This window comes from Pterocles gutturalis, unplaced genomic scaffold (genome assembly GCF_000699245.1).
Source record: "Pterocles gutturalis isolate BGI_N339 unplaced genomic scaffold, ASM69924v1 scaffold1419, whole genome shotgun sequence".
Lineage (NCBI taxonomy): Eukaryota > Metazoa > Chordata > Aves > Pterocliformes > Pteroclidae > Pterocles > Pterocles gutturalis.
The window spans coordinates 72327-100085 of NW_010130304.1; the positions used below are offsets into that span (position 1 = coordinate 72327).

At 41.8% G+C, this 27759-nt stretch overlaps 1 protein-coding gene across 1 annotated transcript in view; it reads right to left on the minus strand.

Annotated features, from left to right (window-relative positions):
• LOC104460144 (leukocyte tyrosine kinase receptor-like) overlaps positions 1 to 25199 on the minus strand; it is a 54631-nt gene extending 29432 nt beyond the window's left edge. Inside the window, exons 1-10 of the mRNA XM_010080159.1 lie at positions 25139 to 25199; positions 24322 to 24435; positions 19844 to 19999; positions 18978 to 19200; positions 11837 to 11976; positions 9942 to 10079; positions 8859 to 9011; positions 7613 to 7713; positions 5921 to 6087; positions 717 to 811 (exon numbers count right to left, since the gene is read on the minus strand). Coding sequence (XP_010078461.1) covers positions 717 to 811; positions 5921 to 6087; positions 7613 to 7713; positions 8859 to 9011; positions 9942 to 10079; positions 11837 to 11976; positions 18978 to 19200; positions 19844 to 19999; positions 24322 to 24435; positions 25139 to 25199 — 1348 coding nt within the window. The remainder of the gene's footprint in view (positions 1 to 716; positions 812 to 5920; positions 6088 to 7612; positions 7714 to 8858; positions 9012 to 9941; positions 10080 to 11836; positions 11977 to 18977; positions 19201 to 19843; positions 20000 to 24321; positions 24436 to 25138) is intronic.
• Between the last annotated feature and the right edge of the window lie 2560 nt (positions 25200 to 27759).

Below are 27759 nucleotides of genomic sequence, written 5' to 3' on the forward strand. Positions count from 1 at the left end.
AAAAGAAGGTGGTTTCTAATATTTGTAAGTGGTTCAAGTATCCAACCTCTTTCCACTTGTCTGCTAAGAAAATCCAACTCATGCTAACGTGCTTCAGAGGTTAGCACTGGCTCCATTTTTCAGTGGAATACACTGTGGTCAATTGCCTTCGCAGTAATGAAGCAAAGGAAAGCACATCTGTTATATATCTGTCAGTGGCGGTTGATGTACCTCCTTGCAGGGTAAAACAAACTTGTTGCAATAATCTAAACTTCGCTGTCACAGAGTCACTTTAGTCCTTCGTTTTCTTCCTTTACTTCACTAAAATGTGGTGACTTTCCCCTTTGATTTCAACAAATTCCCTTCAGCAATCAATTGCTAACGTTCATAGGTCAGCAGGGACTGCTGAAGAGCAGTGTGATGTAATCCTTCCACTTAGGGACTGAGGAATAAGTAGAGTGTTTCTTGCCAAGACGCACAAACAGGTCTCAACTATGGGATACCAGACATCCCCGATAAGATAAAAAAAAGAGCACTAGGAGACTCAGACACACTAAAATTGCCTCTACTTGTAATCTTCCGTAGATCTGAGATAAAATGACATTGTGCTGTAAAACCTAACACAAATAATTGATGTGTACTTTGTGGGGGGAAAAGAACACATGTGTCCTGCATCTGTGGGATGCTGATTACACTACCCAAATTCTTTAAGGAACTCCGAAACATTTGTGGCTCACCGTCAGTGAAGCAGTCCAGTCCAAATGTAATATTGTCAACAGCAATGTCAGCTTGGGAATTCCAGCCCCAGGTTGCCAGGAGCTGCAGTTGAAACCTTTGCAATAAGACAGAGGTTTTAGAAAAGACAGACAAAGGGGAAGGGGGGGAAAAAAACCCCTAAAAATACAATGTTCCTTTATCATTGAATCATGATCTCATCACTATTCAGAACGTTTCCTCCAGACAAGCTCTGCTGAGCAGCCAAAAGGGCTTGCTAGAAATCTTCTCCACACACCAACAGTTAGTAAGAACTAACCAACATTCATATAATGCCACATATCATGGAGAACAAGAATGAAAGTCCTACTTCCCCTGCTAGAAGCTACTGTCCCTCACTGATAGTTATACACAGACAACCATCCTTATTCAATTGCTATAAACAGTCAGGGAATTAGACATATGCAAAGAGAAGGGAAAAAAGCATCTCCTTTTTTCCATCCCCAAAGAGACATCAGAATAAAAACTGAACAGAACAACAATATCCAAATAGACAGGAGTCTTGGGCCTGATTCTCAGCCAATGTAACTCAACAACATGACATGAGTTTATTTCAGCTGAAGGTCAGGACATTTTACATTTTAGCCATAGTTCCCTGAGGTGTTTGCTTTCTGGGCTGTTTCATCTTTTTCCACCATGACCAGGTGTTTAGTTACTTATCTAGGAGATCTGTCATGTCCCATGTGCATTTCCACATTCTGAATTCAGAACGAGGAAAGAAAATGGGCTGAAAGATAGGACAGGTGAATTGTTTTTCATTAAATTTCAGAAATAAATAGATGTCTGATGTCCAGTCCATTCAGAGCTTATTAAAAGCCTATAGAGAGGACCTCTGCTTCTGTCACTGGTGAAGCTCAATGGTGATTTATGAGCGATCAAGCACTGATCTGCCTAACACATTAATCATTCAGCCTAGGAACACACTTGTCCCAAATTAGTGGCAATAAAGTACGTGTGCATATTCCACCCATCAGCCAAATGTTGGTCTATATCCAGAGTTCATATAACATTGCATAGCTGCATCAAAAGCTTTAGGGATAAGTTGCTTTTACCCCAACTCAAGCATGGCCCCTTGTGCTTAAATGAAAGCATTCACACCTGCAGGATCTCAGCACTCTGAGGGTAAGTGTTGGTGCAGCAAATGCAAATCAAGGGTCTCGTGAATGACCAGTCTTTTAGCCATGGGGTTAGCAGGGGAATTTACCATTACATCCCCCTTCCCACAGAAACCTGCCTCTTTATTAGCAGGTTTAGCAATACTTTTGCATTTTCATACCTTGTACATAAACACAAGACAGTAGTTCCCCCAGCTATTTGATGGAAGAGCAAGTCACAGCACCCTGAGCCCAGGACTAGGACACTCCTAGAACCCACAGCCTACCCCTTACTTAAGGCACCCACACGGCAGTGTACCCTCGGTCAGGTCAATCTGCTGTGTCTGGTCCATGGAGTCAGACAGGAGAGGGTCCATGGCACTGCACTACAAGGCAGATTTCTGCTCCAGTTATGTACAAGTGGGAGACTAGGGAATGATCCCCCTCCCCTGGTCCATGACAATAGACATCTCATAAGCTCTGGGCTCTGTATGCCTCCCCTTCCTCATAACTTCAGAAAAAGGGGAGTAATTTGCCTTTTGAACTCTGTGGTGCGTTAGCCAGAGGGGTTTCCAGTGTTGCTGCCCATTAAGCTCATTTTGCTGACTCCAGCATGTTACACTCTCCAGCTCTCTGATGTCTGGTCTTCCACCAGTCTGGTCATCTTCTGACAGCAGACTTTTTCCCTGTGTGTGTGAACTTGCTGGCTGATCACCAGACACAGTTTGCCAAGTAGCTAGATGCCCAACTGGAGGCTGATCAACAAACTACGTAGCTTGTCTTCCTTCTCGCCTAGTAAATAAATTCACTAGAGGAAGCTGTTGCTAAAAACTACTTATATACCCCCCTCCATGGCCTCCTCCTTCTATTCACTAAGGCTTCTCTACTTATGGCCCCATCAAGCTGTTCATGTCCTGCTACAGCAACTAATTGTGCTGCAATTTCTGTCTGCCCCTTCTCCTTGAGTGATGTGTCCCCTTCCACCCACCTTACTACTGGCTATCACCCCTTCTAGGAACCAGGGAAAAATATTTCATACAGCAAGAGGACAGGACTTTCCTGAAGATTTAGGATACAGGAAAATGACATACCAGCCCAAACTTTGTACTAAAAAATTCCCTAAGCACAGTACTGCTGGAGTTTGCTTTACCAAGGAAAGCTGCCAGCACCCACAAATATACAGAAAAGTCATTCATGGAGGTTTATACCAAACGGTACTAAGACTGCACACCAATGTTCACCATATGCCTGTTTACAATTGTTTGCAACTTCACAAACCTTAGATCAATTTAGGCGGCAGTGAATCATCATTTTGACCATGTTAAAAAACACCGACAGTTTTTTAAGTGCTCTGTGCTACCAGATATTGGAAGTGGGATCTGAAATTTCTGAGGAAGAAAGGCACACGGCAGGGATGAGCTTGTTTTCCATTTGAATGGGAATCTATTCAAATTTTAGTAAAGTGTCCTTGAAAATTTAAAATCCCTTCCATGCCTGGTAGATTATTATTATTAAGTCTGGGGCTAAACAGTACTTTCCATGGCAGGGCTGTTATTAACTGTGTCAGGTCCTGCTTCAGCTACACGAGGTGAGAAGTGCCTTCCAAATTAATGAATACACTTTTTCTTCTCCAGCCCTTCTTTATTTTGCTGATTGTGGGCAAATAGGAGAAAGAAGCTGTGCAAACTGAATCCAGAGCAAAGAAGGTGGCATCTTGGAGAGGCTGGGGAGCTCCCTGGGAACTTCACAGCAGGGGAGTTTGGACTTGGCATGTGGGGGCTTTGGGCCTGAGATCTACAGAGAGCACAAACAGCCAGACAAACAGGGAATAAACCTTTACTGTAGGTCCGGAATCATAAAAATAAAAGTGCACAAGAGATAATCAGGAGAGAAGAGAATGGAAGCGTGGGGAAGGAACTCAGGATTAATAAAAAAAAACCCACGACACAGAGACATAGCACCTGCTGGGAGAGAGATGGAAAGAAGAAATGGGGAGGAGTTCAGAGAGGAAAATTATGTCTGGAATCACAAGACAGGTAAAACAGGTTCACAAATGGGAGCTTGAAGGAGGAGAGACCAAGTGTGTGAAAACAAGGAAGAAGGGCTCTGAGCGCTCGCAGAAGCAGGTGAGACAGAATAGAAGCAGAGTGTGGAAAGGACAAGACAAGAGGCTGAGGACGGAGCCCAAGTGTCCTGGGAGCACAAAGACCAGGGTTTTCCCACTTAAGGCAAATAGCTGCAACACCTTCCAGCAACGTGTGTGCTGCTTCTGTTTCTGCTATAGATCAGTGCAGCAAATGACAACTGATTACTGGTGTCAGTCACCTGGTAGCTCAGGTGGCACAGGTCTGCTTGCTAGATTGAACACTTCCAGTCTCACCCACAGTGACTGTCACTGTTGTGCCACATCAGTTTTAAATTTGTTTGAAAATGGCATACAAAAATGTTACATTAAATTAAACAAGGTAGAACTAATTGAAACAGACTGTCATAATACATGCATGCGTGCATGCCCTACCTACTTCTTTTATTTTGTCTAAGTGCTCAACTCTTTTAAACATCACAATATTTGAATATCTTTTTTTTTTCTTTTTTTTCGTGCAGAGCTGGCTAGCGCTCCCTAAAGCCTCTTGCTGTCAATTCCCTCCTGCCACAGAAGATCCATTTCCCTCCAGAACTGAGGGCTGATGCAGAAATCAGACGCTTCAGGGGACAAGCATAGGGGACTGTATATCAGAGGAGGCAGAAGGTCTTAAATACCTCTGAAGAGCCCCTAGGACTCTGCTGTGGTTAGGTCCACATGAAAGCGCCTGCAGAAAAGAGCTATTCTGGACAAATTCACTGGACATACTTTACATATGCAGAACTAAATAGATGCTAATCCACAGGGCTCCAGACTGTGTCAGACAAGAATATTAAATACACTGCCAGCATGCAGACCTATCCTATCCTAAAGGAATAATTCATGGAAAAAGTGCATATGGTGAACACATGATAATGTCGAGACCAAGGGTAACCATGAAATCAAACTAGAAAGAGGGTGGAACAACATTCTTTCTCTCCCAGTTTTACTGCAGCTTCGGTCTGAATGGCTATCACTTCCAGACCCAAATCCCTTAGCCTTTTACACAAAGATGCAGAGAATATTTGAAATTAAAAGGAATCCCCTCACACTCTCTAATCCATGAAGTTTTGAGACAATATTTATTGCCAATATAAGGTAGATATTTTTTCATTTATAATATTCCCTGTATGGACTTTGTGATTTCTTTTTTTTTCTTAAGTGTCATGTGAAACAGGCCTTCCTGAGGAAAAAGCAAAAAACCAGATTGGAACAATACAAAAATCTTTGTATTGTGCAAAATAACCAGCTGCCAACACCAGCTACATGGCTTGACATTGAATGACACTGGGTGAGGGAGAAGAAATACCTGAACTAAAAATAGATTGGGCTGATATTCTTTGAATCTTCAATATTTGACTTCATTTGAAAACCAATGTCACGCCGTATTTCCACATCTAAAACTGTGAAAACTTTAGTACAAGGATGATCTGGGGAATGGTCTTTTCCTGAGATTGTTGCATCCATGATGTGTCAATAAATGACCTCCAGTTGCCTAGACTGCACTGATACAGATCCTAGACTAGACAGTTGCATTGGCTAAACTGTGGTTTTACCGCATATTTAACTCCCATGGCTGTTTTTACCATGGGAGTACAAAGTGCAGCTATGCTAATATGGCTGTTTCCCTACCGGGAGCACTTTGCCATTGTGACTGTACTGGCTTTCTCAGATCGGTAAAATGTTTCTTGTACAGACATTTGCTATTCCCAGTACCCAAGCACTGTTTGTAAGGACAGACACAAAGTATGGGCTTGTGCTGAGCATGTGTGTGAAGATATGCACGTATGACAGAATACTGGCTCAGCAAGCAGAATTGCAGTACTCCTGTAATTTTTTCAATAGAAATGGCCCTGGAAGAAGGCAAGAATGAAGGTTCTTCACAACAAAGACAGGAACAATTTACTAAATCTCTAGGAATACCCCTGGATGCTGCCGGTGGAGCTCTTACCGGTTCTGAAGCACTGGCATCGGTAAGGTGATGAGAAACCAGTGGTCACTCCAGCTCCCTGCTCTTTCCCACATTGGCAAGGTGACTGAAGCTCCCTTTATCTCTTCCTTGACAGAGAAGGAGATGGTACCATTGTAGCTGCCAAAAACATGCACTGAAAATTGGATCTGTAAGAGAGGAAGAAGAGAAAAAGAATGGCATCCTGTGATGAAAAGGGAAAGGTACTCACTTCTCCCCTCTCTGGGGATTTGAGACACCAAACCTTTGATCCTGGGTCAAACTGTTTAATCGTGCACACCACTAAGGCCCCCCCTTTGCTTGTGTATGACTCATCACTGTTCCCAGGACAGAATTTTCTTGGTGGACACCCTCCTGTTAGGCAGCTGTTCTCCAGCCACTGTTCTCAGACACCATTTGGGTGAGAAAGCACTGGTTTCCTTGTTACCTCCTTCAGGAACAAAAGTTAATAAAGCAGAGGAATACGGGCTTAAACTCAAGAAATGCTTTATCATTAAATGCTTCCACTAGAGTTAGCTTGCTGCAGAAAAACAATCGTAACCTCATTCCTCTTCAGTGTTCTCACCAGCTTAAAGATTCCTGTGAAGGGTTTGAATCACAGTTGAAATCTTTTAAGGATTCCCATTGTAATCACCCAAGTTCATGTGTTGCACTGATACGGCTCGATCTATACCCAGGCACAAAGGGAGCACACACATGCATGTGTTGCAAAGAACAACCACAGGAAGGTCCTTGCTCCTGAAGTGTGGGTTCAAATCCTTGTCAGTGGAGGAGAGAACGGGTCCAGATCTCCTGTGACACTGTAACAGTTTCTGCTTTTTCTCCTCCTGGTTTTATGAACCTAGCTCCAAGCACATTTTATTTTGTTGGAACTACCCAGCAAACTTGACCTGGATTTATAAACAAATATAAATGCTGAAGTTACATTTTAGGCACATGTTCTATATTTCTTTTGCCAGCTTTAATTAGGAGGCATGAAAGCTTTCTGTTTTCCCCTAGCAGGGCTGGACTCCAGCTGAAACTTGCAGCTTAACTTTCGTAAGTGTTATGAGTGCAATATTATTTAATATTTTTAATTTCAGCATCTCATATTTCCCTTTATTCTTTGTAGAATCTGGGCTGAAGGCAGGTTACATTATTTTATCCATGCCAGGCTGACCTCACCTTTTGAAATTTCTGAAGAATGTGAACAAAAGTTTATTATCTTCATCTATTCCTGGAAAATCTAATGCCTACTAACTTCACACTCCTGTTCTCAGTGAAACTGTTAAGTTTGTTAACTCTTATGAAAGTACTGCAGAACTTAGGCAGTGAAGTCTCAGCAGCAGGCATACTGAATATCTCAACATCCCAGAAAGCCTGCTCCCTTTCCTACAAACCAAGGCCACCTCACACAGCTCAGGTGCTGGGTCCCCTTGGGAGGAATGGTCAGTACAGCCAGGCCAGGAAGTCTTCCACACCAGAGAGTTGATTTGGGGCTCCTGCTTTCAGTTACTGGGACTGCACCTCACATCTCCTTTCCAGTGTTCAACAAGTAGCTAGCTAAGCGATGCAACCAGCTCTTCTGCTTTCCAGTGTTTTGTAGAGTGTGCAGAGGCACAGGAGAATGGAGATTGTGAAAACAGTGCCTACAGCCCGATGATTATTTCCACAAAGATGCTAAGACAGATATACCTGGTAGTCTTCAGTGGCAATACTGGCTGGCAAAGTGGTACTGTAAGCCTTGGCCATACTGCTCGTCTGATTGCTGTCTGCTCGCAGGTAGAGGAAGTGTCCTGTGAACAGAAAAATTAAACAGAAAAGTCAATTCCTTTTTTATATTCTCTTGAAATAATTCAACATCATTGTGCTGAAGTACAGCGTAAGTAAGATGACAAGCATGGCTGAGAGCAAATCTGCTAGTGAAGCAGTTAAGCTGGATACAAGCAGCACGCTGGTAGATTTCAGCAGTGCAAAAGTCAACATCCCAAAACCTTTCCTGGAACACAAGTGCATAAAACTCAGACATCACTCAAGTATGTTCCCATACAGGGGCTCACACCAACCTACAGTGAGCTCCGGAGCAGCCCCAATTCTTACAGCAATAGCATCCATGACTCTTGCTGAGACAAACACTGGGTGGAAAGAGCTTATATGGAGTCTTTGTTCCCAGGGAGAGTTTATACAAGCTCTCAAGAGACAAAGAGGACACTCGTATGGACACCCTTCATTCTGACAGGGAACTGTGAGGCAAGACTCATCTGTGCTGAACACTTCTCACTTTCAACCTTAACAGTTGGACTTGACAATCTTAAAGGTCTTTTCCAACCTAAATGATTCTATTGATTCTATGTGAAGGTCTGATTTCTCTCCTTCTTATTTACCAAGCTGACAGTTCTGGGAATTATCTGACTCTCTTTTGCTGTAGTATTCTGCAGCACAGCATGTGTATGATCACTTGGGTCTTGGGATACACTTACACGTGATGCTCTTCCTAAGCCACTGGCAGAGTCTGGCGAAGGCTTACAAAAGATTTGTTTCTAGAAGCTGCCTAGTTCTGTTGTGCAATTTTTACTTTATGATGCAGCAGCTATCATGTTGCTGCTGAAGTACTCTGCAATTACATAGCTCATAAGAGGAAGGAGGGAAGAAGTATAAATAAACAAAAGAAAATTAATAGTATAATTTTTTAAAGGTGAAGAATCCTAGTATCCAACAGTTTCATGGTAACTTTGATGCAGAACTTGTTTCACGTAAAGTTCTGAATCATGTTCAAAAGTTAATTTTAGCTACATTTAAAGTTGTTATAGATAATACTGATGCTAAAGTTGATTTGGCAGTGCTACCAAAAATTTTAAACCAATTCAGAAAAACTACATTCAAGGCTATTGTATATATACATACACACACATACACTGAGAGAGAACTATGAGGAACCTACCTCCAGTGGCTTGCAAGGTAGACCCTACAAATGAGTCATCTTGAATCATTTCAGTAGAGCCCCGAATGGACCAAGGAGATGCTGCAGTTTCATTCAGTGTCCAGCCACACGGACCCTCTTCAAAAGAGCAATGTGAGCCCTCTGGGAGACTGTCTACAACAGAGAATAAGAAAAAGCAGAAAAAGCATTCTCTACAATGGAGAATAAGAAAAACTTGATCATGGAAGAACACAAACAGCAGCAAAACTCAAAGCTGACTGGTTGCCTAAGCTACCCAACTTATGCTACATAGTTTTTCAATGTCAAAATATTAATTGGTCTCATTTGTTTATTTCCAGAGTCACCATTAGAAAGTCATCACTTTGCTTCTGGAGATATTTGAGGCTTTTCAGTCCTATCCTGCTCTAGATATTGTGCAAAACTGCAGCTCCCGCAATCTAAAGGGTGGTAAATCACTGATGTATGTTTGTAAAGGCCTTGTTGGATATGAAATTACAAAGCTTTCTGTGTTTCAGTTAAAGGAAGGCCAACCAACAGATTATTTTAGATCTCTGCCACTGTACCTGCAACAAAGCTAAATGATGCTTCTTAGCACCACATATACCAGCTCAGGGGATTTCTTTGTCATGATGTGTGAGATGAGCTCTAAACTGGGATCTTGGCGGGACAGATTTATGACCTATCATGTTGGTGGCTTGCACTAGAAAGATGATCAGCACCTTCCACTGAAGGGAGGTTCAGACCCTGGGTCCAGAAGGAATTTCTCCCCCAGCCACAGACATGTAGAAAAGGTTTTGCCTTTCTCTGAAGTAGCAGCAACTATGAAAGGCAGGTCATTAAGCTCTTTACTGCAATATTTTAAAAACCAAACTAAACAAAAAAAACCAAATCCATTTTATCCTATATAGGGTGATTTTTTCAAAGACAATCTTGGTATCCAATTAATGTAAATAGGCTAAATTAATTCAGGAGTCAAAACACTAATGTAATCTAGAGATGGAATCAATTTAACTTATTTTTCATTTTAAATTATTTATTTTAATGAGATGAAGGTTCTCACAAAGTGCCATGCCACATACTCACCACACCTCACTCTTCCCTTTTCTTTGACAGGGCAATCACTGATGAATTCACAGATCTGCAGGTGGCTGACGCAGCCTCCATGAAGGCAGGGGAAGGTGGAGCCTTTGTCATATATAGAAAGATCTTGGTTTTCTTTATCTAAAGGCAAAAGAGAAAGAAGCCCAGAGATGAGTTGACATAATGTGTATGACCCTTCATGTGTATCAGCCTTCACATGCAGGACCTCAGAAAGTGTCCTTTGGGTGCTAAATGATATTCTCCTCTGCTTTTTACCAGGTAGGTTTCTACCTAGCATGAGATTCCTGCAGATCACCTTCTCTCTCATGCACTTTTTTTTCTTTTTGGTGAAGGACCTTGCAGTTCCTCAGTTCTGCACACATGACTGTACACCTGCCAGGCAGCTGTGGCATGTTGTGTGACACTGCTGCAGCGGACACTCGGATACCCACTTAGCTCCAGTCCTGACAGACACATTTCTATACCCTGTTGAGCCTCGGGCTTAACTAACACACTCGTGCTGCTGACACATTTCTGTACCAGCTCTGTGGCATCCAGCCTGTGAAGAGCTGGATGTGCGGGAACTTTACCCACGCACCCTAGCTAGTCTAGTCAGTGATACTGCAGGAGCGTTTGACTGACTGCACAGGTACCCAGCAACCAGTCTGAACACAATTTTTAAGTCTGTTATTTCCCAAAAGCATGTTACTGCTTTGGAAAAAATGCAAAAGTTAGGGAACCAATTCCAGAAGCAAGAGAGAAGGGCACCTCTGCAGCAATCCAGGTACACAGTCTGAAATAGTATTTCTTCACAGCACTGTGTTGTGCTGGGTACATGGATCAGCTTATTTAGGGACTGTTTGGGGTGTTTAGCATAGTGCTTTAGGCTGTATGCATCCCCTCAAAACTCCATGACTGTCAAAAAACCCATTGTATTAAAAATATAATGCTTTTAAAATTAAAAGATTAATGTCTACAATAAAATTAAATCTGATATGATCAAAACCAGTCTCATGATATATTATAAAATAGCTCTATGAAACCAGTCTTCTCTTTTTACATCTGAGTCTTTTTTCATTTACATTCCAAGCTATTTCTACAGCGTCTGCAGAACAGAGGCAACAGCATTTATATTAATGCAAGAAAACCAGGAAGTGAAGATGATTATGTCTCCAACCTTCAGGCTGGCTGTGTCAACAGACTCCTGTATTTTCAAGAAGCCTAAATGACATTAGCAAGGTTTTGCACAGCTACTGAGGATCATTTGCAAGACATTCACAACAGGACTGTAACAAGCAGAACTGAGGATTTCTGAGCTGAGCATTCAGCACTTTGGAGAAAATAATTACATTCCAATTATTTTCATTTCAGACAGAAGTTCTCAGCCTGGCAGTAGCAAACAGACCCCATGGAGCGCAAATCAATGTTTCGTTTCTTTATAGATTTGGGAGATGGAGCTCCAGTACGGAAAAGGCTTTGGTTACACAGGATAGTCTTTTGTTCCTGATTATTTACACACACAAAAAAATTAAATGCTAAAATAATCTAGGCAAATGCTTTTTTCCCCATCCCTGTTGCTGGATGCAGCATAAACCCCGTTGTTTTCTCATACAATGATCAAGCAAAGCAAAACTGAAAAGCAGAGATCACTTAAATTGGTTCTATAATTCTGAGCTTCTACCCTGCCTTCAAAGCACATGTGTACACATGTGTGCACGTACATAAAACACATGCAAATATGACCTTTGACAGGTAAGCACTGCCAGAAGCCCCAGAGGAAACAGCTTTCATTCATCTCCCATCTGATCGACTCCTTGATCACACCCAAATTTTTGTGAGGATGCTGCTTTCTTTTCTGACCCTTTTGGTTATTCCAACTTGACTTTATTGCAACATACCATGAAAGCAGTTCCTGAGTTGCAAGGACCCCACTGCCAGTACTCCAGTCTCTTGTGCTCCACAGTTTGAATACAGCAAGGTGATTTTAAAAGGTCTTTCTATTCGGCCAATTGGGGCCATCAGGGATTTCCATTTCATCCTAGAAGACAACAAATAGCTATTAAGCATACACACAGCACGCTGGAATCCATGGAGTCTCTAGCATAAAGATTCTGCACTGTACCAAATAGAAGTACCAGTATTCACACAGGGAAGAGACTGATGAATGTAAACTCCAACATAACAAACAGGTGTTAACATAAAACAAGTGATGTTCAGCCTAACAAGCTCATGTTCAGTTATATTTGCTGCAGATCCTGTTGTTAATGATTAAAAGATCCAACAATTCCCAATGATTCTTAAATTAAAATGGGGCTTAGATGATCACCAATTTCTGACCCACACACCACTTCCACATATCTGGTCATGTTCTGTTTGCTCTTGCAAGTACAGATCAACCAAGCAGCTGCACAAGTCCCTGGAACTCCTCAAGCTAACACTGACATTGAATGTTACGTAAGTAAATGTCTGGCCTTAAATGTCTGTTGTTTGTGTGCAGTGTGAGAACCATTTTCTCTGTGTTCTCCATCTAATCTCCCAGCTTAAAAAGCCAGAGTGCACCTACAAAGCAAGGGGAAGAAGAGAAGTGATGTTCCAGAAAATGCAGATTGCTCTGCAATTTACATTTCACCACAGAACAAATGCTGTAGCCCCTGGACAGCAAAGGTTTCTCAATTGTGCAGCACTTGGGGCAGTTCAGAGAAAGACAGACGGTCCCATGCACTCTAATTTTAAAGACGGTTGTTAGGCATCAAAAGCTAGAGAGAGATACCAAATGGGAATTTTCAAAGCGCCTCACTCAAATCAGTTCGATGGAAGTCAGGTTACCCAGGTGTCATTAAAAAAAAAAAATCCAGCAGGATTCTTAAAAATCTTTTAACAACTGTCCTTCTACCTCATGTTAACAAGACAATAATATACAGTTAAAACTACATGTTATCATTTTGTAAAAGGGTTGTAGCAAGGATAGTGACAAAGGAACCCTTGCTCTAAGCTGTTTTCTGAAAAGAGTACTACACAGAGACTAATTCAGTCACACCCTACATGCTGCTGATATTGCCAGAGGCAGCCTGGATGTGTGCTCTAAGTCAGTGCCAGGGGGGTGTTAAGGAGGCCAGGCCACAGTGTTAAGATGTGTTGCTCAGGCTCTGCCCCTAGTATTAATTTTTCATTTGGGAAATGCCTTCAGCTGCCACGAAGTCTTGTACCAGAACATGTTAGAAGGCAGCTCCTGGACAAACACATCTCTACTGGACGCAATGGGAAAATCACAGACCACCTAATCTGCAACTTGCAAAACACCCAGAGCAACTTTAGCTGTTTATAACCCTCTCTGCTTTTGCTGGACACTGACTGATTAGTTACCCAAGTCATTCTTCCCTCCACAAACCAACTGTATATTTCTGGTGAGAGCTTCTTACCATCTCTTGTATGGCATTCCCCCATCTTCCACTTTCACCATTGTACACACACATAAATAACCTCAGAAACCCTAAACTCATCTGAAGTTGAGCTCCTCTTATCAAGATGACCCTATTTCTCCTGTTTCCTGTCCCATCATATCATATTCAATGGTTCAATATAATTTAATTCAGCTTCTGAAATCTCCAGCCCTGAACCACAACTGCACCACATCTACTACCCAGCAAAGGAGAACAACTGCTTTGCCTTCATGTCATGTCACAGTGCAGCTTTGGGAATGTCCAGCACTTACAAATATATCTTACAAATACACTTATATCCTCCCTGCCACACTGTGGCACAGTGGTCGAGAGCATTCAGCAGTGACCCAGATCTGAATCACTTCTGCTACACAACACAGCTTTGTTCATCACTCCACTGCAACCTGTTGGCCACAAAAATCAATGGGTCTTAATCAAATTGGTTCAACAAGCCACAAAAGGTAAGGACAGTCTTTGAATCTTTTGAATTTACCTATTAAGCACCCTAAACCTTCCAAGCACTGAGACATAGCTCTAGTACCTCCACCAAGGTACAACCCATCCCCTGAGACATCGCAGTATCACCAGTCTTATCACACCCCTGAGTGCAGGAACCTGTAGCCCACAGCCTCTGATTCACAACCAGGGTTACATTTAAGGGTAGCAACTGAAGAGATTACTGCCCCACAGCTGAAAACAATGACTAGTTCAGCTGCTGCACCTTAATCCTACACGGTTTATGAGCCAGGCACTTTGAAACTTACTGTTTATAGCCTGGTGTACCAAAATAAATTAATGCCACTGGTGATTTAAGTCAATAAACCAACCTCTGAAATGTCACAGCTGAGAAAAACACACTGTCCATTCTGCCATGAACTCTGTTATGAACTGAATTATCTTTACCAAGTCATTTGGTTTTTGTAATTGTTACATTTTGACATTTTACATCTCACATTTCCCTTTTTCCCTAAAGATCATACGCATTAAAGTTATAAGCCAGTGTCTTTAACCACTACTTGTGTGAACCGGCAGTTCTTCTGAGTCAGAGCCCTGAGGTCCCATGAAACATTCCAGTTCCGCACTCAAATATCTCTGGTATTGAAATTTGACTCCATTTACAACACCACAGGAAAAGCTGGCAAGCATCCAGAGACTGCAAAAATGACAAGTTGCTTTGCATCACCCAGAATACTTGTGTACAGAGTCTTGTCGTCATCAAGGTATTCCCTTTCAGAGAAAGTCTCCACCCCAAGATCCAACTGCAGCAAGATTTCTAATGCTGTAAATAATTACACCCTCTTTGCTTGATCCCACTATCCAAACAGAGGCTAGTCAGTGCCAATTTAATTTTCTTAATGGAATCAGGAACGAAGCCCATGGTCGACCTAACAGAAGATGGATCATTGCAGCAGGCTTTCAGATTAGCCAAGCTTGGCAATACCTTTACTATTGATTTTATGTCAAAACATATCTCAAGTAATGAGGTAATATTACTCTTCTTCTAAATAGAGATGTTAAAATTGATCTGCATGTATGGAAGGATTACCAGTGTCTGACATTATTTTGAGAAACTGCATGGATAGAAAGTTTGGAGTTGTATGCAACCTGATGCTTAAGGCAAGAGAATTCAAGATTCACCATGCAAACCTATATTTTCAACTTTTGATTTGCATTTTCAGCTTCTGATTTTCATCAGCTTCTCAAACTCCTCTGCTGAGCAAAAGTGTTCCTCCCTCTCCTTACCAGTCCTTTCTATGCCACACCTTTCCATATACAACAAAGGTAACTAATCTTGAATTTTAAGAAAGACTATTTTAATATTCAGACAATTTCTTCATTAGGAGTTAAAAATTCAGTGAAGCTGAACAGGAAAGCTGAAACCTTTTCTGAATTAGGGGGACTCTGCATGGGTTGCTGCACAAAGGTACATATACATATGCTAAGTACTTCTAGGCTCACTCAGTGAACACACAAATTAGAAGCTTTACATTACTTTTCTCCATACAGGAAGTATGTGTTCATAAACATCCATTTCTAGGATCCATCCTTTCTTAAAATGAAATAGATGAGAGAGCAGAACACACGCCTACCCCTCTTGCCTTCATCAACCAGTCAGAGGGTTCTTATTTGATCCAGGGTATTTTTGGGTGCAATTTCATCAGAAGCATGAGGGGCAATAAACAATACCGCTACAGTAGTGTTCAAAAATCATAGTCTTATATAACTGGACAGCCTCTCCTTTTCTAGCTGCACTTTTTAATCAAAATGGCCGTGCTCACTGTTAGGCATCTTCCGAGGACGCTCCCAGACCACTCCCTTTCAAAGGTTTACGTAGTTGGACACTTAATTTATGAAACCTAAATGACCATAGGTGTTTCTAGACATTCAGATTAGCCATATGGCAATGTTTCCATGTAAGACAGTAGAAGTTAAATAACTTTTGTGGATAAAACCACCATATTAATAGAAGTGTCAAAGATGGTAAGTTTCTATAAGCGTCTCAGAAGCTGGCAGGGTATTTGCACACCACCACCACTCTGAAAAAGGGGAAAGACACAAAAAAACTAAGCAATAATTGTTTTGTAAAGTTGGCTAACTGAAAACCCATATGTGCACGTGGCTGTGAACTTTTTGGCCTACCAAGACTATCATGGCCAGTGGCAATTTTCAAAAAAGACACAGAAGAAAATCAACTCTGCTTATTGACCACAGAAAGGGAAAAGATTATCATTGCCCCAGGTGATGCTTTTTTATTTCCACTGAAGTGTGAGTACTTAGAGTTGAAAGAAACTGACTCCTTACTGAAACAGTTCTGGCTGACAACACTGAAATAATTGCAGTCAACAACAAACACAAGCATGTGAAACCACTCAAAACAAAGGCAAACAGGACTCAGAAGAATTTTCAGCTGTGACTATTTCTGGGTCTGTGTGGTAAACAGGGAAAAGGTGGGATAAGCAAAACAGTAAAAAAGACATCAGATGTGACCCGAACAAGCACCATAACTGTAACTCTGAGAAAGTGAAGACAGCTTTCTGAGCCAAGTGCCAGATGAATAAGGCTTGGACTTGCAAGCAAAGCTACAGGCTCTTGATGTTTAGCTCTACTGAGAAAATGAGAAACATAATCTTCTGTATTTTTTGTAAATATACTGAATTTCAAACACCTCACTCCCTCAGTGGCTCTCCCTCTAACAGTAGTAATTCAGAATACTCACACCCTATAGGTGTGATACATAACAATAAATATTGTGACTTTGCCCTACTCGTCCAAACGACATGGTGTCTCTGAAGGTCCATTTGTTTCTTTGTTCTTTTACTAAGGTACATGTGTAAAAAAAAAAAAAAATGAGTGGCAGCTTCAATACTATGGATTTAATGATAAATCCTAGTGGTTAGTGAGGCGGACAGGACAGCAACTTCCTCTCATCCATGACATATATCTAAGCTTTTGGGAACTGTGCAGCTAATTGATCCTGAAGGAGGAAACACCATCAGGAGAAGATTTCTAAAAAGAGGACAGTTCACTGAAGTGGCCTGGTGCAGCTGGAATTTATGATGAAGGGTAGCTTCATCCTGGAATTGAGGGGTGATAAAAGGGACCGAAGCAGGATTTTCTGGAGTGCCTGATTATCTGAAAAAGTGCCACCTAGCCTTTTTCTAGAAGTTTCTACTGTGATGTCAAGACAATCCCTTGGTAGTAATGGTCAATGGTTAAACTATGTACTATGCACAGGCATCTGTCTCAAGGTCATTTGCTCACTGTCCTCCTTGTTCTGCTCTAAATTGTGTGTCAGTGTTTGGTTAACAGAAAAGCCTGTAGAACTCCCACTCCCTATGGGAAGCCCCTGGAAAGCAAAATTCAGGATGGTCTCTCTTCTTAACAACCAACGTTGTTAAAATCTTAATCATGGAGAGAACGTTCATTTCACATTTCAGACTACCTGCCTAGTAAAAAGCAGCTCAATCACTGTGGTAGAAACAAATTTTGTTCTGCCTGCACACTCATATTTTTCTGGAATTGTTCTGAGATTTTTAAATAGTTTCCCTGTAATGAGGGGAAAAAGTAAGGGTATTTCACCTAACATGGTTCCTAACTCTGTTTTGTCTCTGTTCCTTCCCCTCCTTGATTTAAAACAGGACTTAGTCACCTTCCATCTTTAAAACCTTAATACTGAACTCTCTGAGCTTACCACCACTTCATTACACGCGCTAAGAAAAAGTAATGCCAGTGTCTATGCCAACTTCCAGTAAAGCTAACTCTAATTAATCTAAATGCCATCACTTCTAGAGATATTATAATCTTGATTTCATGTAGAATTGTTTTGCACTGCTCAAACAAGCCATTAAGCAGTATCTACGATCATTCCAGATATGCTGCACTGATTGTGATCAAAGCCTGGTCTGGCCAGCTAGGTATATCAAAAGGGTATCTTATGAGTTTATATAGGGGAACAGAGCGGTGGCTGCAGGTGCAGAGGCTTGCCAAATACTCAAAGAAGTAAAGGCAGTTATAGGTAAAAAAGGACATCAGAAACTGGTCCCAGTGAATGCAACAGATTCCTTGTGAATTTGGCAAGAAGAAGGGGAAGGAGTAGCCAGGAAGGAAGCGAGCAACTGCTAAAAGCAGGAGAGAGAGAGAGAGGGATCTGAAAGAAAATAGTTTTGGTTTTTTTTTCAGTAAAACTCTGCTGTCTTTGGCTGACCAGGAGTCTTGGCTACAGATCCCCATGGCAGTCTGGGGAGTGCCAAAAAATTCAAAGAAAACGAGCTGAGATCAACCGCTTAAGTTCTCCATGGGAGTCAGTCAGGTGATGGAAATAAAAAGCTCTGTTGTGTGTCTGACTCAGGTTCTTACAAGGCAGATTGCAGCAAAGGAAAAACAAGCACATGGAAAATGGCAAAATCAGACGACGTGGACTTTTCTTCTTCTTTTCCTGTTGTGATTCATTCCCTTTGCCCATTTCTCCTCCTTACTACATTCTGCTACACACAGGAATGAAAAACTAAAACACGGGGAAGATCAAAGAAAAGAGAATACAGGACAAGATCCAGAGTTACTGTACTTTTTTTTTAGTCTTCACCGCTTCTCACCTCTAGCCTCTGTTTCTCCCCCTCCTTGAACTCTACAAATGAAGCAAAAGAGGATGCTCCTGAACTTAGCAGACAGAAGGAGGAAATTACAGAAGAGGGAAAGTTAACCCTTCCTCAAAATGAGAAATGTGACTCTTGTAACAATAATAGGACCCCTTGAATACTTAAAGATATCAGTCATGTTGCCAAGGCAGTCTTTGGACTGAGTACAGCTATAGTCCGAGCATCAGTTGGAGTCAACCACTCTTGATCCTCACAAATGTGAGGGAAGAAAAGTGAGTCCTAAGCAAGTGTGTTCTTTGCAAAGGGGACACACAAAACCTGGATCTGTTACAGACATCCTGTCAGGAAGCTGCACACTTCAGTCCAGACAGCTGTACCTTCGTTTTCTGCTGTAACAGCAGCGACGATCTCAAGAAGGGAGAAGACACTGATGAACAGTGGCCTGGAGGGACTCCACCCTACCCTGTAATTCAAAGTCTAAACAGCTGTATTGATTGTCTTACCCGGCATCTTCCTCATGGCCAGCTCTCAGAGAAATCATTTTATTTCTGTTTGTCTCCACATATCTGATTTCAACTGTGAACCTCTGGAGCAGAGGAACAGCATCCTGTGAATATATGGCCAGTTCCAGCAAACAAGAGTCCAAGCTCCCAGGCAGGATGGGGCTATGCAGGCTGAACTCGCATCTATCTGGCAGCCTACTGGTGTTCAGGAGGAAAATGTCCCCTGTGAGGAAAAAAAAAATAAAACAAAACAGAAGAGACACACAGTGTGGATGGAAGAGAGATAATAAGAGGAAACTGGATAAGGGGTTTGAATATAGGAATCATGAAAAGAAAGGACTATGCAAAAAACCAAAAATAGCCAAAAGTAGAGAAAAGAGAATAGAGTAAAAATGAGGGAAATAACTAAAGAAGTGACAGAAGGAATGAGAAGAAACCAAACAAAGCAGAGTGAAGATACGTGCAACAAAACAAATGTCAAAGACTTTGCAAGTCAGACAGCAGACACGTGGAGGCAGGCCTGGCTTGTAAAGGATTGTGTTTCCTATGAAAAATCCAATCCCTGTAAGCAAAAGCAGCTTATCCTAAAACAGGGAGAGACACAAGGAGTATACAAAGGGGCTGGCTGTATAGAGGGTACATACATACACAGCTCAGGCAGTACACATACATTATACGGCTCTTAGTGACTCTTGGGCACTGACAGCACGCTTAGGAGCTGTGCTCCAGAACCAGCATACGGCAGCATTTTCAGTGACATGTGCCCAAGTCCTCAGCCTGCTGGCTCCTGTTGCTGCCACCCGCAGCTGCTACCAGTGCTGGGAGAAAGCAGCTGTCCATCTGAGGGAAACTGTAACTCTGCCTACCTTCAACATCTCCACGGGAAGAACTGTTCTCCAGAAGCAGCTGCTGCCTCTCCTGGGACACCAGGACATCAGCTGAAGATAACACCCAGTCCGGTTTTCCAAAACTGTCTGTAGACGTCACCCACGAACAGCTTGAGCCGATGGTACAAGATATTTCTGTTATGAGAAACCAAAGGTTTCATTGAGGCCTTCCCCAGTTCAAGGGGCAGGGGTGATGTGGGCACATGAACAAGCAGATCTACAACGTATGAGGGCTATCTCTCCCAAGAAATGGAAGAGTTGAAGGGAAAAAAGAAAGCTTGTTTTGTGCAGTAACATGCCAGAAAGAAAAACAACCCTGCAAATTCTTGGCAGGTGTAAATCAGCATCCTCCCACCAGTATCAACAGGGAAGTTACGGCAGTGGAAGGTCTAGCCCACATGTACATAAAAACCTGAATAATACCTAGTGCAGCAAGGAGATCAAAACTGTATGGATTTAGCATTTTAGCAGAGAGAAACAAACAAAACTCTAAGGTCATCCCCCTCAGTAACAGAAAGAGCTTGACAGGGTTTCAATCAAAATAGCTGAGCAATGCAAGCTTTACATTTAGTTTTTTTAAACAGTTTTGCTTTCCTCCAGCAGTATGGACAATACCCTCTTAACAAACTCCAGAGTCCGTTCACAGCACTGAGAGCACTAGATCATCCTGGCCAGAATTTTTCATAATCAGCATATTATAAACCAGACAAGAAGTAATTCACTGTTCTCTCATCAATCTAATATAAACTCCCTGAAGGGATGTTAGCTGCACAAAGCTCTTGCACACAGAGTGGGGCTGAATAGATATGGTAAGATGATATTAACTTGCACGATATTTATTTTCAGTAGTAATAATAATATTACAGTAATAACTGGAGGACCCCCAGGCCACATGAGCAATAATAAGAGCCTAAACATTCGTATTGGGGATCGTGAAGTTCAGAGGGTATTCGGACCTTGCAAACACAAATGACATAATGTTATCCCTTTCGTAGCATTATGAGAAAAGACAAGTATAAAGAACAGAATTAAGGTCAGGGATACGATGAGGATATACGGCAACAAACATGGGGCAGAAAGAAAAACATAAGACCTTCCAGAAGACTAGCCATACTTTAACTAAACTTTGAGAAAAAGAAGAAATGGAAGCATCTGAGAATCACAGAATCATAGAATGGTTAAGGTTGGAAGGGACCTTAAACATCATCGAGTTCCAGCCCCTTTTGCCACAGGCAGGGACACTTTCCACTAGACCAGGTTGCTCAAAGCCTCATCCAGCCTGGATCTTCTGAATGCAACAGCCAAGCTAGACAAGTTTTCCTGATTTTTAAAGTTATTTGTAACTACATTTTTATAAAACAGCACCCGGAGTGCAGGGGTGTGATGGTTAGCCCTTGGCTGGGGGCCAAACCACACACCCACTCACACAACAGAGATAACAGTCCGAGCGTCCCAGACCAAGAGCTGACAGGGGTAGGGGGCTGGAACTGTTGAGGATGAAGGCACCAGAGTTGAATCGTCAATTAACCTTAACAATATATACAAGGGGAAAGAGAAATGCAGATGTTAGAGTTGCACATCACTGCAGCTCCGGACAGGCTGTGAACTCCCACCTGAACACACACCCTCCCCAGCCCTGTCTGGTCTGCTTGCTGCTGGGGGCTACTTACCAGCTGGGCCAACTACCTGAATAGCTTCTCAGCCCTCCTCATTAAATCCATACAGCTCAGCAAAGGTCTACAGCGCTGCCCAGCCCATCATTTTTAAATGGAAGCCACAAGCAGATGAACTGTCAAACTGTGCATACTCAATAGCACAATTCCATTCCACTCCTTCCAGCATGGCACAGGGAGGACACCAGTCTTACCCCGGCTCTGCTGGATCTCGGGAAAGATGTTTGTGCGCAGCTTCAAGCTATGGTTTGATGATCCAGTAAAACAGCTTTAGAGATCTCAATAGCTCAGAAATGCCATGGCTATGTGAGACAAAGCAGAGTCCTGATCCAGACCTGCTGTGCTGTTTCAAATTTATTAAAGTTTGACAGGTTAACTCAGTAACCACAGACTTATTGTCAGGAGCCATAATATCTTTATCAGGTAAAAATCTAGTTGGTCATAAAACCCAGAAAGCAATTTCTCTCACAAAAGCATGACTGTGCAAAAGAGCAAAGTGAGACCTCGGAAAAGAAAAAAAATCCTTTTCTTTTTTAAACAGAGGATTACCTGAAACTAATATTTATGACAAAATCATTTCATTAAATCTTATCAGTACCCTGCTTGAAGTAGCAAAGCAAAGCATTTGACACTATCCTGCAAATATCCTTGTCTCTAAATTGGAGACACATGGATTTGACAGATAGACCACTTGGTGGATAAGGAATTAGCTGGACGGTCACACTCAGAGAGTTGTAGTCAACGGCTCAATGTCCAAGGGGAAACTAGTAATGAGTGGTGTTCCACAGGTGTCGGTACTGGGACCAGTGTTGTTCAACATCTTTGTTGGTGACATGGACTGTGGGATCAAGTGCACCCTCAGCAAGTTTGCTGAGGACACCAAGCTGTGTGGCGTGGTGGACACGCTGGAGGGAAGGGATGCCATCCAGAGGGACCCTCACAGGCTTGAGAGGTGGGCCAACGCAAACCTCATGAAGTTCAACAAGGCCAAGTGCAAGGTCCTTGTCACTCTCTACAACTACCTAAAAGGAGGTTGTAACAAGGTGGGTGCTGGCCTCTTCTCTAAAGTAACAAGTGATAGGACAAGAGGAAATGGCCTCAAGTTGTGCCAGGGGAGGCTTAGGCTGGATATTAGAAAAAAATTCTTCACTGAAAGAGTGATCAGGCAGTGGAACAGGCTTTCCAGGGAAGTGGTGGCGTCACCATCCCTGGAGGTGTTTAAGGTGCTTAGGGACATGGTTTAGTGGGTTAGGTGGTGTTGGGTTGACGGTTGGACTTGATGATCCTTGAATGATGATCCTTGATGAACCTTAATGATTCTATGATTGTCCTGTACCTGAGTTGTGACAATCCCAAGCACAAATACAGGCTGGGCAGAGAATGGATTGAGAGAGGTCTTGAAGGACAAGAAGGACTTGGGGATGTTGGTTGACGAGAAGCTGAACAGGAGCTAGCAATGTGCACTTGCAGCCCAGAAAGCCAACCATATCCTGGGCTGTATCAAAAGAAGTGTGACCAGCAGGTTGAGGAAGGTGATTCTACCCCTCTACTCCGCTCTCATGAGACTCCACCTGCAATACTCCATCCAGCTCTGGAGTCTTCAGCACAGGAAGGGCATGGACCTGTTGAAGCAAGTCCAGAGCAGAGCCACAAAGATGATCAGAGGGCTGGAGCACCTCCCATATGAGGACAGGCTGAGAGAGTTGGGGTTGTTCAGCCTGAAGAAGAGAAGGCTCCAGGGAGACCGAATAGCACCTTTCAGTACTTAAAGGGGGCTACAGGAGAGATGGGGAGGCACTCTGTCAGGGAGTGTAGTGATAGGGCGGTTTTAAGCTGAAAAAGGGTAGATTTAAATTAGATATTAGGAAGAAATTTTTTCCTGTGAGGGTGGTGAGGCAGTGGCCCAGGTTGCCCAGAGAAGCTGTGGATGCCCCATCCCTGGAGGGGTTCAAGGCCAGGCTGGATGAGGCTTTGAGCAACCCGGGCTATTGGAGGGTGTCCCTGCCCATGGCAGGGGGGGTGGGACTTTTAGGTTCCTTCCAACCCAAAACATTCTATGATTCTATGATTCTGTGACTGTACCAATGCAGATTTAATACTCAGAATGTGCTTTACAAAAAGCAGTTTGCAGCTCAGATAAGTGAACGCAATGTTCTCCTTCAAAAGCACCTGATTCCCATACTCTCTGGGCTATATAAAGCCTATCTGCCACAACTTGAGGCCTGAGATGATCTGAATGCGTGAAGAAGAGTCTGAAATAGATCAGAGAAGTTGTTGACATCTATTAAAAAAGGGTCTCTAAGCTTTCTGCAACAGGTCATGTGCATTGCATTGTGATGGAAAGATCAATCAGTAAGAAGCTATTATTTAGTACAAATCACAGAGCAAGAAGAACCGGGTACACTCATGTGGTCACAGTATAAGAGAACAGTGAAAGCTGCAACCTATCTGACACTACTATGTACCAGCCTCACTAACTGGCTTTTATCTCAAGAACTCCCAAATCCAAATCTAGTGGATTTCTCTGTGCTGATGGAAATTATGATGATGATGATTATTATTATATCTTTTCTTTTTTTCCTGTGTTTTGTTTTGGAGTCCTTTATAAGGAGGTAAGGAATTCCCATAAGGGCACACTGGCCTTTCTGAGCAATTGCTCCATTTTCAGTCAGAAAACCAGTGGCACAGCATTCTGGTAAAGGGTCCTTGTGACTGTCAGCATCTACCTTACACCCCGATTCTGAAGTAGAAATAAGGAGAATGTAAGGAAGAGGACTTTAGTACCTGGTTTAGAAGGCTGATGCAATGACACCATCCTATTTTTTATCAGGGAGAGCTTCTGAGGTGGATTTGGTGAAGAAGAGTTTTCTTCATGTGTTCCAGAACAGGAAACAACAACTGTAACAAAACAAAAAGAACAGGGTAAGAGTTTGGTATTTCTATACAAAACTATGTCCCCATATTACTAAACATGAACATATATTCAACAACGCCCTGTTATGTTACAGACGGTCTCGTTACAGCACACTGGTGCAGTACTGTCCTGATGATGTTTCAAAACAGCCCTACCACTTCCCAGAAGCACATCTACAACAAAATACTTCACTTACTAATGTATTCTTTACTATTCTTTACCTACTCTCATTTTTACCAGTATATAACCTCTGAAGAGACACTGCATACTCCAGTAGTGCCCATCTTGCAGTAGCAGTACATGTAGCTGCCTGCGAACACCTACATCTCTAAAGCACCAGTGTTGGATGGGGTTTTGAGTAACCCGATCTAGGGAAAGGTGTCCCTGCCCATGTCAGTGGGACTGGTCTTTAAAGGTCCAATCTGACCGAAACCATTCTATAATTAGAAGAGTTCAGCTGTAAATACATGACACGGATTTATCAGCAATCTTTCAGGAGGACCTGCATAAGGGTTCTCATCTTCACTACACAGGAACAGTGCCCCGTCTGAAAGTAACACTAACAAAACCTTTGCATCAATGTAAACATTCAGAGAAGAGATTTCTTTCTTACTGCCAGGTATAAAGCATATATTTTCAAAGGAATCGGGTAACTTTATTGTAACCGATACCTAGTAATACTCTCACCAATACCCTTCTTATTAATCCGCCTGCAGTGCTCTGTCTCAGGGATCCCTTTGTCATACATCTATAAAAACCTTCATTGGTAACTGTGACATCTGAACATAATTATTACACCAGTGCATACACATTTGTGCATTTTTATTCAGATCAATCTTAGAGTCCTGATGTAAAGTTTGGTTGTGCTGGAAAAAAAGACCAAAATCTCAAGATATAAAAGGCCATAGAAATTATTTCCTACTTTACTAATGTGAATATTAACTCCAGCATGCTAAGATTAGCTGGTTTTAAATGGAAGTGATCTTCTGGATCAAATTCTTGTTATTAAAAAAAATAAATTATTACTTCTCACTGGAACAACTCATGCGAACAACAACCTTTTTATTTATTTAACCTGTGCAAGTGAAAATACACAACTCTCAAACTAAGCATGCAGTAATCTTTATTTAAGATTTTCCCTGCTATTTTTTTTTTCTAGGGAATCATAAACAAGTTGACCAAAAGAAACATATTTGTTTTCAAAAGGTGTTCAAAGACAGAGAGATGCAAAATTAGTTGCTTTCAAACCTCAGACAGGTGGGTTATGAATTCAACAATATAAAAATGTGAAATTATGTCAGGGGGAGACAGGAATCCTATTCACATTAATTGCAGTTGAGCCAAAGATGGATATACATGCCATTGATAACAGCTAAGATATTCCAGCATAACCAACTGCTACGATACTTTCAACAGAACTAATTTGCATAGTAACATTATGAGAACATACCGAAGGATCTACAAAAAGAAAATCAAAAAACTTCAAAACTTGAACACGCGTTCAACTTTTTCAAATTTACCACTGCTTTTAGTTTTTCAGCAATGTCTGGTCTGATCTTAAAATGCTAAAATGATTTTCATTTTAATATATACGACAATGTGCACCACACAGTCAATAAAATGCTGTGAAATGTTTCATAGCACGAGAACGCTGTATCCTTACAACTTTTATTATGGAACTAAAGACAGCCATCAGTCTTCATGGGCTGTCCTGAGGCCAGGATTACTTTAGAACAGAACAGCATCGTGCTGCAGCAGACACGACACAGGTCCTGATGACAGAATTGTGGTCTCCACAGACCAATTGTCAAACGCTACATTTTTTCCTGCTTCTATGTTCAAATATGTAGGGACATTAATGTTTGAAAAGCTGATTCCACACTGTATATAAGACACTGACACAGGTCTGCCAAGTAAGGTGTCTTCAATAATGGGATGAAATCCTCAAAAAGAATAGGAATTCTTGTTCGGCCAGCCTTATGAAAGGCTTTCCTTTCTTGGCTTGCCTTACGAAAAACAATGGGGGAATCTCTTCATAAAACTGTCCAAAAAATCCACACTAAAAATCAATCACATATTGCAAACAAATCTACATCTCCCAGACTTTGTTAAGCACTGCTGTAGCTTCAGTATTTACTTCCCTCAGGGCTTTCTGTGAAGTCTGTTCCACCTACTCATCTCCTCACATGCTCCAAGCTCCTCATGTATTTTGGAAATAGCCTGAATATCATGGGACACACAAAACATAGCACAGTTACAGCAGAAGTACTGCTAGAGACATTTCTCCTGATAAAACTAAAACTTAATCAAAATATTTCATTTGCACTCCCCCCGTCCCCCATCAATAACATAACACCTTTGGGATTTTCCTCTTCTTTTTCATTAGGAAACACAAGTTCCAGTAGCAGACTACCATGAGCAGAGGCATCATATCCTCTCATACATGTTTGTATGTAATTCTTGTATGACATGAATTTCAGCATTAAATAAAGACTGTCTCTTACAAACTACATTATTTCTTTGTCTTGACCAGCAAAAAACAATGATTTAAGTGAAAAGAAATAAGAGATGGAGAGAAAAAAGATTGATGATTTTAAGCTAAGTCTGCCATTAAAGAACATAAAATGATCAGGAAGAAGCAGTAAATAGAACAATATTCAACTGTCACAGCAAAGAGACAGCATCTTCTAACAGCACAGCACAAATTCATTGCTTTTTCTGTAATCAAACACAGTAAAATCAGAAGCCGCCAGCACTCAGAAGGTAATTCTATTTCTTTCACTACCTTACAGAAAAAAAAACCATTCAGATATCTGCAGGGCTGAATTTTTTCCTGAATCCTGATGTTACTTTGCAGAAGAGAAGAAAATTACAGAAAATACTTATAGAACTCGTGGTGGGAAATCAATTCTACGCCAGCCAAGCCATCTTCCTGCCAAAATAGGAATTTCCTTTAGAGCATTTTACAGTGTTTTTCCCCATCAAAATAGCAACTCAGTATTTCTCACTGCTTCTCTGAGAAGATAAACTAAGGCACAGACCAATAGATCTGACTGTCAGGAAGTCAGACTAGACAACAAGAAGACTGTCTACTACCTGTCCTAGTATTTTTCAATTACTTCTAAACCTTCCACTTTCAGATCAATAAATAATGTCTCTCCTTCATGAGTATTTACAGCTTTAAGTTATTAACCTTTCACCTTGAAAATGTCACTGATCTCCTGCTGCTTGCTATTAAACTCTTCTATTCTTTGCTCATTAGTTGGTTGGTCCCTATGTCCTTTGCTTACTTCATCACTCCTTTTGTA